This window comes from Geotrypetes seraphini, chromosome 4 (assembly GCF_902459505.1).
Source record: "Geotrypetes seraphini chromosome 4, aGeoSer1.1, whole genome shotgun sequence".
NCBI classification, from domain to species: domain Eukaryota; kingdom Metazoa; phylum Chordata; class Amphibia; order Gymnophiona; family Dermophiidae; genus Geotrypetes; species Geotrypetes seraphini.
In genome coordinates, this window is record NC_047087.1 from 97,900,272 (window position 1) to 97,912,874 (window position 12,603).

At 42.2% G+C, this 12,603-nt stretch overlaps 1 protein-coding gene across 7 annotated transcripts in view; it reads right to left on the reverse strand.

Moving 5' to 3' along the window:
* Positions 1-12,603, reverse strand: part of IGSF3 (immunoglobulin superfamily member 3) — a 410,183-nt gene that overhangs the window by 225,225 nt on the left and 172,355 nt on the right. For 6 of the 7 annotated variants that reach the window (XM_033942350.1, XM_033942353.1, XM_033942347.1 and 3 more), the window contains exon 4: positions 9,636-10,013. The exons of the other annotated variant lie outside the window; for it this stretch is intronic. In XM_033942350.1, coding sequence (XP_033798241.1) covers positions 9,636-10,013 — 378 coding nt within the window. The remainder of the gene's footprint in view (positions 1-9,635; positions 10,014-12,603) is intronic. 7 annotated transcript variants of the gene reach the window in all.

The window sequence follows — 12,603 nt, forward strand, 5'->3', positions numbered from 1 at the left end:
GACTGTGTCAAAGGCAGCGCTGAGGTCTAGTAGGACTAGTAGGGCATCACTGCCTTTGTCGAGTATAGACCAGCTGTCATCCATGATATCGAGGAGTACTGATTCTGTGCTGTGGCCTTTTCGGAAGCCGGATTGGGCTGGAGATAGAGCAGCTTGTTCTTCAATGAACGGGTGTAGTCGGTGGAGTACAATTCGTTCAAGGAGTTTGGAGACAAATGGGAGGTTGGAGACTGGGCGATAGTTGCCAGGTTCGTTAGGATCAAGGGTGGGTTTTTTGAGAGTGGGTTTGATAATAGCTGACTTCCAGCTGAGGGGAACAGTCCCAGTGGTTAGAGAGGTGTTAATGATGGGGAGGATGGATTCTGCCATGGCATCTTCTGTGGATAGCAGGAGGCTGGACGGGCAGGGGTCGAGGATGGTGTTGGAGGGGTTGAGTTCTCTCAGTGTTTCGAGAACTTCAGTATGAGTGGCTATATGAAATTGGGAGAGAGCGGCGGAAGAGGTGGTATTTGGAGTCGGCTGGGGCTGAGTAGGAGCGGGTTTGGTGTTGGCGTCAAGGTTATCTCAAATGGTTTGTATTTTGGACTGGAAGAAGTTCGAGAGAGTCTCGCTATCGAGTTCTGTTTAGTTGCTGTGATTTTTTCTTTGGGCGTTAGTGAAGAGTTGGTTTGTGAGGGTGAACAGTTGTTTAGATCTAGAAGGGGCTAGTTGTAGGAGGCGAGAGTAGTAGGTCTTTTTTGCTTCTAGAATGGCTGCTTTGTAGGTGATGGATATGTTATTCCAGTGGGCTTTGGTTTCTGTGCACGGGTGTTTGATCCAGATCCTTTCTGCTTTTCTCAGTGATCGTTTTATGGATCGGAGGTCATTAGTGTACCAGGGGGCAGGTGCTTTGTTGGTGATTTTTTGGGTAGTTTTTGTCTGGACAAGGCTATTATAGAGGGATTGAATGTTGGAGTGCCATGTGGAGGCAGCCAGGTCAATGGAGTGGGGATGTTGGGTGCAGGTTTCATTTAGGGTGCGAATACCCGCGGCCATGGCTTGAGGGCTGACCGAATTAGGGAGTTGACGTAGGGTGGGGGGGGGGTAGGATCTTTACGCGGGGTTATGGTATTTTCGAGTGGGAGTTCGAATTCAATGAGGTGGTGGTCTGACCATGGGACAGGTGTGGTAGTATAAGTTTGTCGGGGCTCTGCAGTTGGGTCTCTGAGGGTGAAGAGCAAGTCTAAGATGTTGCCTGCTGAGTGCGTGGGGGTGGTAATAGCTTGGTGGAATCCCAGGTCAGAGAGGGAGGAGAGGAAGTTGTCAATTTGTCCTGAAGTGTTGGGGTAGTCTGGGAAATTGAAATCTCCCAGGATTGTCACGTGTTTGTGTGAGATAGATAGTTCGGTGATGAATTCGAGGAGGGTCTCTAGGGTATCTGCTGGAGAGTTGGGAGTTCTGTAGAGGAGTATGAGGGCGATTTTTTGTTTGTGACCTATGGTGAACGCAATTGCTTCTAGGGAGGGAATATTAATGGAATTTATCAGTTTTGGTGTGGCGGAGGTCTTGACAATGGTAGTCACGCCACCTCCTTTCCCAGAGGTACGTGAGCAGGCGAGGGCTTGGTAGCCTGGAGGACATAGTTCGCCTAGTGTTATCCCATCATTGTCTTGGAGCCAGGTTTCAGTGATCATGAGGGCGTCCCAACTCTTGTCACAGATGAGGTCGTGTAGGATGAAGGATTTGTTGTTAACTGATCTTGCATTGATGAGTGCTAGTTTGAGTGTATTGTGTGAAGGGGCTTGTGGGGATGGAAGAATGGGGATGAGGTTGGCAGGGTTTCTGGTACGGCTTTTTTTAGGTTGGGGGGAGAGATCACCGTATCTGCCTTGGCCTGTAATAATGGGGATGGTGAAGTATAGTGTTGTAAGGAGTGTAGGGGAAGTGGTGAGGGTGGGGGAGGGCGGGGAGGTGGTTTGTAAAGTGGTGGGAGGGGGGGTGGGGAGGGTGGTGGCCTGAAGAGTTGGAAGCATGGTAGGAGGGGGGTTTGAGGCGTTGGGTCGGAGGAATTCAGGAGAGTCTCGCTTTCGAGTCGGGGCTAAGTCCTACTGTTGTAGTTATGGTTTGATGGGGGTCAATTTTGACAGAGTTAAGTCAGGAGCTTGGAGGAGCTCAAGAGAGGTGAGGATACAAGTACAAATAACATAGAATAATGACAATCTCTGAGTCAAATACAATAATGGTAACATAATACAAAAAGAACTCTTGTGAGGATATAAGTGCAAATAACATAGGATCATGACAAGGTCAGGGTCAAATACAATTTTGGTAAGGTAATACGAGAAGAACTTGAATAAATGAACAGTTTTCAAATATTGGCACAGATAAAGATATGGAAACCCAGAAGGAGAAGGCGAGAAGTAAGGGAGGGGCGATAGTAAGATTTGAAAGAGCTTTTTCATCTTGAGGAGCGTTAGACATACAAAGAGGGCACAGGGTTTAGTGCTCTACTAGGAATTTGTTGAACAAGTATGTTTTCAATCCTCGCCTGAAATGCATATATGATGAGACCCTATAATGGAGAGTAGATCCCGGCTGAAGTGAGCTGCTTGATAGGATAATAATTTTGTCAAGTAGGCTTTTTAGGTTTTCCTTGCAGGGAGGGGTAGGCAAAGATAGAATTGGTGAGCAAAAGGTGAGTCGGTAGAGGGGGGGAGGGATATCAAATACTTCAGTCATGATGGGTAGTGCTCTTTTACATTTACCTTTGATTCCATTGTCTTCTAATACACATAAATTGGCTTGTTATATTTTTACTGCCGCTCGTCTTTTGTTAGCTGCATATTGGAAACAGGCCTTTCCCCCAGGTCGATTACATTTACTACGAAAAATAGATTTTATTTTTCGTATGTCTAAATTGACGGCATTAACAAAATCTCGTCTTACACCCTTTTTTAAGGTGTGGAATCCTTATATTCGGTGGTGTGAATGTCCTTCATGATCTGAGTGTTTAGCTACATTTGTGTAACCCTATGTGACAGCTGATTTTGGGGTGGGTTAGGGGGGGGGGTTTATTTTGATTTATATGATTCTTTTTTGCATTGTGCTGAAGATTAAAGTACAACTTTATCTTTTTATTAATTTGGGGGGAAGAGGTTGGAGAAAATGTGACATTGTAGATATCTGTTTGCTTAACCTCTGTGTCTTTGTTTTGTATATTTGAAAAATTTATTAATAAACAATTTACAAAAAAAAAAAAAAAATACTTCAGTCATGTAGTTTGGTAGGAGGCCGTAAACAGCCTTGTACATGAAGCAACACAGTTTGAAAAATGATCAGGCCTCAATCGGGAGCCAGTGCAGTAGTAGTAAGGTGTGACATGGTCAGTTTTCCATAGGCCGAAAATGAAGCATACCGCTGTGTGCTGAATCATCCAGAGTCTGTTGCAGTGTTTCCTGGGGCATGAGATGTAAATGAGGTTGCAGTAGTCTAGTATGCTGAGAATCAGGGCTTGGCATAGGATTTGGAAGGGAAGGGTGTCAAAAGTAGGAACGGATTGATTATAGTTTCCTACCCCTCCTTATAAGGAAGACATAAAAGAGCTTATGTCACAAAACTGTTATCCTACCAGGGAGCTCACTTAAGCCAGGAACTACTCCCCTTCATAGGGTCCTCTTCATCATACATGTATGTTAGATGAAGCTTAAAAAACACCTGTTCAATAAGTTCCTAGCAGAACATTAAATCATTGCTTTTTTCCACGACTCACTTTCGCTCATTCCCCCTCCAAATGACTGCAACTGCTCCTCGTATTTGTACTGTACCTATGTACAGTCTTTAGATAATTTTTGTTAACCGCATTGAACCTCATGGTGTATAGCGGTATACAAATAAAATTTTATGTTATATTATTTTGAAACCCCAATTAGAGATCTTTGATGACTTGATTGGAAACCAGTGCCATAAGTATACACTTGTCCAGTTCCAAGAAGGAAACTTTAGGTTAGTCCTTCATTTGAACTTATATATCCAATTCAGTATGGCAACTGTCCTTGATTCTTCTATCCATTTGAATTAGAACTAAGGATCTCATAATGCATCTAAATTATGCCTTGCAGAACTAAGGGTCCCATTTGTATATAGGTATAAAATGAGATGCTAGATTAGAGAATGACATGGGGACTGTTTACCTCGGTAAACCGTGGTCACCGCAGTAAATCCACAGAAATGGAGACATTTGCAACTGGTTTACCGCAGGGATGGGGGACAAGACCTTTCACCACCCCGTGAGAATGGGGACTAGACCTTTACCGCCCCACAGATCCACCTTTTCTCAACTACCCTTTCATCCAGCATCTCTCCCTCCTTCCCCACCATCCTAGGTTCTACCATATCTCCCTTTCTTTTCCCAACTACCCTCCTATCCAGAATCTCTATCCCCCCTCCATACCATCCCTTGTGTCCAACTTCTCTCCCTTTCTGTTCCTTCCCTCCCTAAATCCCATTGTCCACCATCTCTCTCCCTCGCCTCTGTTTTTAGACCCATTATTTCTTCCCCCTAAAGTCCAGCATATGTACATCTCTTTGAACCCCCCCTTCCCTCCCTCTGTGTACTTCTACACCAGGGCCCCCCCTGAAGGCTTGTGCCACCATCCCTGAAGGTCTGTCCCCCCCCTTGAAGGCCTGCAACCCCTACTCAGGCTACCCCACCATGCCCTGCCCCGCCGGCATTTACCCATTTTCTTATTTACTTCTTTCCCCCTTCTTGCTTCTCTACTTCTACTCTTCACTGTTCTCTTTCTTCCCCTTTCTCCCACCAGACATTTTTCTCTGCTCACTCCATCCCTCTCTCCAAATACTCTTTATTCTCTTTCCAAACAAGAAAAGGGAAATAGAGGAGGAAGGAATCTGGCAACTTTTCTCTTCTTGGAATCGGTTTAAAGTAGCAGACAGAGCAAAAGCTGAAATCATGACTAACATTCTTTTTTAAAAAAAAAATTTCATTTCTAAAAATCTTCAAGTATATTATTGCTAATTCCCAACTCCACACCATGGGAAAGCCAGGCAGGCAGGACACAAACACATGAAGTACCTGAAAACAAACATGAAGTCTATCCAATAACAAGAATTACTGTTGAGAATGCTCTAGGAGATGTATAGGATATGAGACTTATATACCACTTCTTTTCTTTGTGGTTTACAGTCAAAGTGGTTTACATATTTTAGACAGGTACTTATTTTGTACCTGGGCAATGAAGTGTTAAGCAACTCGCCCAGAGTCACAAGGAGCTGCAGTGGGAATCAAACTCACAACCTCAGGTCTTAAAAATGGATGCATGCCTTTAATTCCACAATAAATGCAAAAGAAAAGGATACCAAAAAATGCCCAGAACAGGGAAAAAAACAAGCAAAGTCCACCACAGTATTTCCTCAGAAACCAAAAGCAAAGCAAAAAAAACAAAAACTGTGGAAATGATGATCTTGAAAAAACTGTATTTGAATAAGGTGCAGAAAATAAAAACCTCAAAAATCCAATTACTCAAACACAGTGGGCTCCTTTTACAATAGCGCGTGCTAAATTGCCGCACACGCTAGACCTTAATGCCAGCATTGAGCTGGCGTTAGTTCTAGAAGCAAAGCGCGGGTTTAGCGCACGCTAAAATCCTGCGTGCGCTAAAAATGCTAGCGCACCTTAGTAAAAGGAGCTCAGTATATAAATTGTGGCATAGACCTGACACGGGCTGCGTTTCGGTTGTGAAATGACCTTCTTCTGGGATCCGATACTGCTGAAAACCACAGACTTAGGAATTGTGAAAAAACTCAAAATACTGTGCACAAACGAGCGTGGTGGTCTTCTACTCGAGTAGCCCTTTCTCTCCCTTAGAGATCTAATATACTTATCCCAAGCTTTCTTGAATTCAGATAAATTTTTTGTCTCTACCACCTCCACCACGTTTCAAGCTTCAAGTTTTATTTTAATTTGATGAGTCGCTTAATTTAATTTTTACTAAGCGAGTTACAACATAGAAAAAAATAACATTTATTTTAACATAATGTTTAAAATTTTAAAACAATAGTTAAGACCAACAGACATACAGACCAACCGAGACACTAGGTAAAAACAGGGCAGAACTACAATTCAATATTTTTAGGGTATAGAAGAGAACCATAAAAGGAAAAAAACATTAGGAGGGGGAAGATGAAAACCTGGAGAGTAATGTAAAATTTTTGAAGCCTTTCTACGCATTTCCTACCTTTTCTGTAAAAAAAAAAAAGTATTTTATGAGGTTACTTTTCAGTCTACTCCCTTTTATCTTCATCCTATGCCTCCTCATTCCAGAGCTTCCTTTCAATTAAAAAAAGAGACTCACCTCATGTCATGTCATGTAGGTATTTGCTGCAACCACTCCAATATTGCTATAGAAACCAGCTGAGCAACTTAAAACCCAGAGTATATGAGCTATTTGCCATCCTCAAAGAAAAGTGCACTTTAGGCTTGACCTGTAGTAGGCACATCCTTTCTAATATTCCTGCATTACAGAGGAGTACACAGGGTTTATCAGGTACATAAAAAAAGATGCTATTCTGGATGCAGTTAACAAGAAATGTAGCAATAAATTACACAGCAAAATAGCAACTCCTTCCCACCACCATCTTCTCCATTCATCATCATCCTTCCTCCTGCCAACAACTCAGGCTTGCCCCACAATGCAGCAGGAAACTGAAAAAAAGATTAAGGACATGATGTCCAGATCTCATGTGTCTCTCGTTAGCACAAAAGAAAAGAGAAGAAAAATGTTCAAACTAATGATGGTATTAAAAATTCATTGCAGAATGAAAGAAGAGGGCAATGTTAGGTTCTACTCCAGAGTAAATGAAAACAGTAACTTTTCAAGTGAAAAGCTCTTGCCCATCCCTTTGTTGGGGGAAAAATAAAAGTGAATAGGGCTGGTTAGTAAAGTGCCAGAGTTTTACATGGAAAATCCTAACCCACAGGGGCTCTATGAGGTACCAAAACCCAGCATTTGAGTAACATAGGGGATAATTTTATAAAAGGTTACCTGTGTCAAAATCCATTTCATGCTTATTTTATAAAGGTGTGTTTCTCTCATCTTAAAAGAAGTGAAGGCTTAAATATCACAAAAAAATCCCTCCAGCCATATAATAATACAGTAAAACCTTGGATTGCAAGTAACTTGGTTTGCAAGTGTTTTGCAAGACAAGCGAAACATTTTATTAAATTTTAACTTGATATAGAAGAAATGTCTTGCAATACAAATACACACAGTATACACACATCACATCTGAGCCGATGGTTCTTCTCTCTTTGACACTGCAGGAGTGTAGTGACTGTTCTAAACGAGCGAGGTCTTGCAATACAAGCACGTATAGTATTTTGTATTAAAGTTTTTGGGTTGTGGAACGAATCGTCTTGAGTTTCCATTAGTTCTTATGGGGAAATTCGCTTTGATATACGAGTGTTCTGGATTACAAGCATATTTTCGGAACGAATTATGCTCGCAAACAAGGTTTTACTGTAATTATATCCAAAATAGGCTCATAATAATAATAATAATTCATATGAATACTTTTTGATCTTTTTTTTTTTTAATATGCACAAATGCAGCAATTTCACTTGGTACTGGACACAGCACTTTCATTTACTTCTTTACACTCCTAACCCCCCCTTTTTTTACAAACCATATTAGCCCAATGGGCTTCAGTGCAATAACCATGGGCCGCCATGGTAATTGGTTTTGTACAAGAGGGTCTTAATGTTGTTATAATCAAACATGCATATTTACAACAATCCTTAGTCATTTATCCACCAACGTTATTTTTTGCAAAAAAAATTTTTAAACCCCTATATTGGCCCTAAGCCTGGGCCAATCAGGCCTTAGGCTTAGCGGGGATAGGCCAGGAAGGGGCGGGCCTGCCTTATTTCGATGAGGCGGGTCTGCCAGACGGACGGCAGCAAGACCCAGCCGGCCAGCCAACAATTAGAGGTTAGTTGGGGGGAGGTTAGGGGGAGTCATCGGGGGGGTGTTAGCGCAGGGAGGCGTTAGCTTGGGGGGGTCCGGAGGGGGGCGTCCTCCAGCAGGAGGAGTTGGATACCCTCCTGCCGGTGATCGGGGGATTTTGGGTGGGTGGCATTCCAGCTGGAGGGGTTGGGTATCCTCCTGCCAGTGATCAGAGGGGGGGGGGGGGTACAGGCCACGATAAGTGTAGCGGCCGTGTCTACTCTAACTCGATTCTGTAACCGGCGTCTGTAACATGGACGCCAGTGACAGAATTGGAGTTAGTATATAGGACGCCCCTCCCGGGCATTCTATACAGAATCCGGGCCTGCAGCAAACAAAATGAATTATTAATAATCTACTCACATTCGCACCCATAGAATACGGTTTCTTTAGCTGAACAGCGATTCTAGCTGATTTGTATGCATTAACAACCTTTCTGAGATCCTTTCTCCGCAACTCTTGGGGCTTATTTATTGATAAAGTTGATTGATTACTAATAGTAAAACTTCGTTTTCTTAAAATTTTCAGTTTTTTGGTTAATTTTTGGCTATTCATAAGATCCACTTCTAGTTTTGTATTTTGATTTTTGGTTTGTGGTAGCTTTATTACTTTTTTGGTTGTTCTAACAGAAGAGGCTATAGACATGCCTATATGTTTCCCTGTCCAAGCCCGAGGAGCCACAGAAAGATCTTCCTCAGACACAAGAAAATAATTCCATGTTCAGCCAGCAAGGGGTATCTTTCTGCCTGAAATGCTGAAAGGGTACTGCATGCACTTTTAGATTCTGCTGAAGTTTGGAAGACAATTTGAAATACTAATAAAAGCTGGTCTGACTTGTTCTTCTTCAGGGGCAGCATTCCCAGGGAACTATTATAACTGACCCTCAGGCAGAGGCTTAGCAAGGACAATACAAATTTCAACTTAAAATGTGCAGCAACACCCCCATATGAGATAATGCACTGCCTTTTGCTTTAACAGAGATGCAAATTTAGCATTTTGTATTTATTTTAATGTGTGTGTCACCTTACAAAACTGAGAGCAAGCACGGTGAATCAGACACAAAATGCTGACTGGTACTAAAATTCTTTGATTTACCTAATGTTAGTCAATGGTAAAGTAGCTTTAACGTTGCCGTTCCCCCTCTGGGGTTGCACCTGTTTAATCCATGCTACTCAGGTATGCATTTCCCTAAAGCAGGGGTTCTCAACCCAATCTTTGGGACATACCAATCCAGTCTGACTTTTAAGACATCCACAATGAATATGTATGAAATAAATTTCCACGCACTGCCTCTATTATATGCAAAGCTGTCTCATGCATATTCATTGTGGGTATCCTGAAAATCGGATTGGCTTGGTGTATCCCAAGGACTGAGCTTAGACCCCTGCCTATAAGACACACACACAGACTTATTTGAACCTAGGAACCACAGCATTTCATGCAATATAAAAAAAAGGATTATTTTTTAAATACTTTTTTCATAAAGCCAAGAGATGAGCAGGTCTGCACTATAAAAAGACTGAGATGCACTTGGAAGATGCACACTTAATGCATCTTAATGTCTTCAGCAAGGCTACATACCCAACACCCTCTGGTCAAGAAATTTATCAAAAGTGACCATAAAATACTCCTTACCAGTCAGGTTCATTTTGGCACTGTAGCTCCCAAAGTATCGCTCATCTGTATTAGGGGTGTGACACTCATACTCCCCTGTGTCTCGGTCCTGCAAGTTGGTGATGTGAAGGAGCACATAATCGCCTTTGATTCTTTCCACGTATATCTCACCGCTCTGGACCCGCTGGCTGTACACGGCATAAGAAAAGTTGGGTTCCCCAGTGCTAACGATCTGGACTTCTCTCTTTGGCGCAGAAGGCAGGTAGATGGACCATCGGAAGTTCTGTTCCGAGGGCCCCTGGTAGCCGCTGACCTTACACCAAATGGTGATGTGGGACCCTTCAGTTCGGTAGAGTAGGCCATTCTGCACAGTTACCACACGCTGAGCTGAGGCTATGCCTATAAGAGATTTTTTTAAAACCCATTAAGTCAATACTAGAATACTGGGCAGTACCACATTTAACACCCATCCTTCATCTGAGTTTCATAAAGATGCACCATATCAGTTAGAAATGTAAATGCACTCATCCTCCCTGAGAATAAAAGTATGATACTGTATTTCTATCATGACCATATTTTTATACATTTGGAGGCATTCTTGGGGTAGGGTTAGAAGAAAGACTTCAACAACACACACAGTTTGGCATTTGCAATACTATGTGCATGTATGTCTATTATCTAAAAAAGCTATCCACAAAAAAAAAGAGCTGTAGATCTTTGGTAGAGAATGACACGGTGACAAAATTTGTCACCATTCCCATCCCCGCAGATAACCATCTCCCTGTCATTTTTTATGGAGAGAGGGAAGAATCAGAGTATGAATGGGCACAGCCACTGACCCTCAAGCCTTGCATTGAAGAATGCCGGTGTAGAAGGACTGAGGTTGAGATAGACACTAAAGAATAACAGTCTCTGGTATCCAGAGCTGAGATTGTGATGTCATAATGCCTCATTCCACCAATGCCTAATAGCCAACCTCATCAGTGATGTCACAATGGCTTCATTATCCTATACTTGGCTCACATAAGACTCAGAGTATGAATAGGCACAGCCACTGACCCTCAAGCCTTGCACTGAAGAACTCTGGTATAGAAGGACTGAGGTTGAGATAGACACTAAAGAATGACACAGGTTTGTTTCCCGCAGTTATCCGTGGGGACAGGAACAGTGATGTATTTTGTCACGTGTCATTCTCTGATCTATGGGCAATTTTTCCTTAGACAATCTTCAAAATTACAGTGTGTTCTAGAGGGCAGTTGTACAACAGAGCACCTGTTCTATATAGAGAATGACACAGGGACAAAATCTGTACCCATTCGCACCCTGTCCCTGCAACCTTTAACCCCATCCCCACTCCATCTGCTGTAATTCTGTTAAATTACTGTTACCACTGATTACTATGCATCTCCATACCCCCATCATTCTCTACTCTGTGATTATATCTTTTTATTTATTTATTTAAAAAACTTATTATCCACCTATTTCCTAAGCGGCTTACAAGTAAGCATACACAGTAGAGGTCAAATTTTACCATACATTTTCCAATACTATATAGAGGTCAAATTTTACCATACATTTTCCAATACATTACAAACATCAATCAGCTTTGTTTACATTGTTCAACAAAAAATTGTAGTCATTCTCAAACAGTTTTGAAGGTGTGATCTCCAGAACTGTACACAATATTTTAAATGAGGTCTCACCAGAGTCTTAAAAAGAGGCATCATTACCTCTTTTTTTTCCTACTGGCCATTCCTCTCCCTGTGCACCCAAGCATCCTTCTAGTTTTCGCCATTGCCTTTTTTACCTGTTTGGCCACCTTAAGTCAAGCAGATGCCTATTTTTAAAAGGGTAGATAGGCGCCCTTGTCTCTTTATAAAATGACCTCACCAAAGCCACAGAAATAGTGGCTTAAAAGAAGTCAGAGATATTTGCAGTTGCTCAGAACCAGGTATTCATGTGTATTTTATAAACAACTTGCAAAAATCGTGACTGCCATTGCTCCTCCTAAAACTCAACCTCAAATAAGCTTGTACCCTGGTCATGTAAAAATTTTTTTAACCATGATATGTGCTTTTACATGTGGGATAATCTTATGAGCATCATTATACATGCGTATAGTGTCATGCCTGAAAATTCCTTTAGGAAATTACCCCCATGCCGTCACTTTAAAAACTGGATCAAAATCTATGGGCTAATGTAATATTTATTTATTCATTCAATTTTCTATACTGTTCTCCACAGGGAGCTCAGAATGGTTTACATGAATTTATTCAGGTACTCAAGCATTTTTTCCCCTTCTGTCCTGGTGGGCTCACAATCTATCTACTGTTACCTGGGGCAATGGGGAGATTAAGTGACTTGCCCAGGGTCACAAGGAGCAGCGTGCTGAGACTGTGCCACACGTTCCCCTTACTTTAGAAAACACCATTGCTCTATTTGTTGAATTCAGGATCCAACCCCCTACCCTTGCAACCTGTTTGTCTGTCTTGATTGTTTAGAGTGTAAGTTCCTTCAAGCAGGGACTGTCTTCTTTGTGATGCTGTACAGTGCTGTGTATATCTGGAAGTGCCCTAGAAGTAGTAGTAGTAGGATCAAATTCAAGATTCTCCTCTTAACTTTTAAGGTCTTTTACTGACCTACAAGTGTATTCATTTTGCATCTCCTCAGTATCTCTCCTCCCTTGTTTCTCCCTATACTCCCGCCCTAGAAGCTATGATCATCAGGCGAGTCTCTTTTGTTGATGCCCTTCTCATCTACTGCCAATTCCCGACTCCATCCCTTCCGCCTTGCTGCACCTTATGCTTGGAACATCCTGCCTGACTCAGTGCGTCAGGCCCCGTCTCTCATGGGATTCAAATCCAGGCTAATTACCACTTTTTTGAAACTGCATAATTTATGCCCTACCCTCCCAATTTGTAAAGCACCCATATCTGTTGCCATTCTCTCTTTACTCCCCTACCTCTAGTCCCTTATATTTCCTCACCTA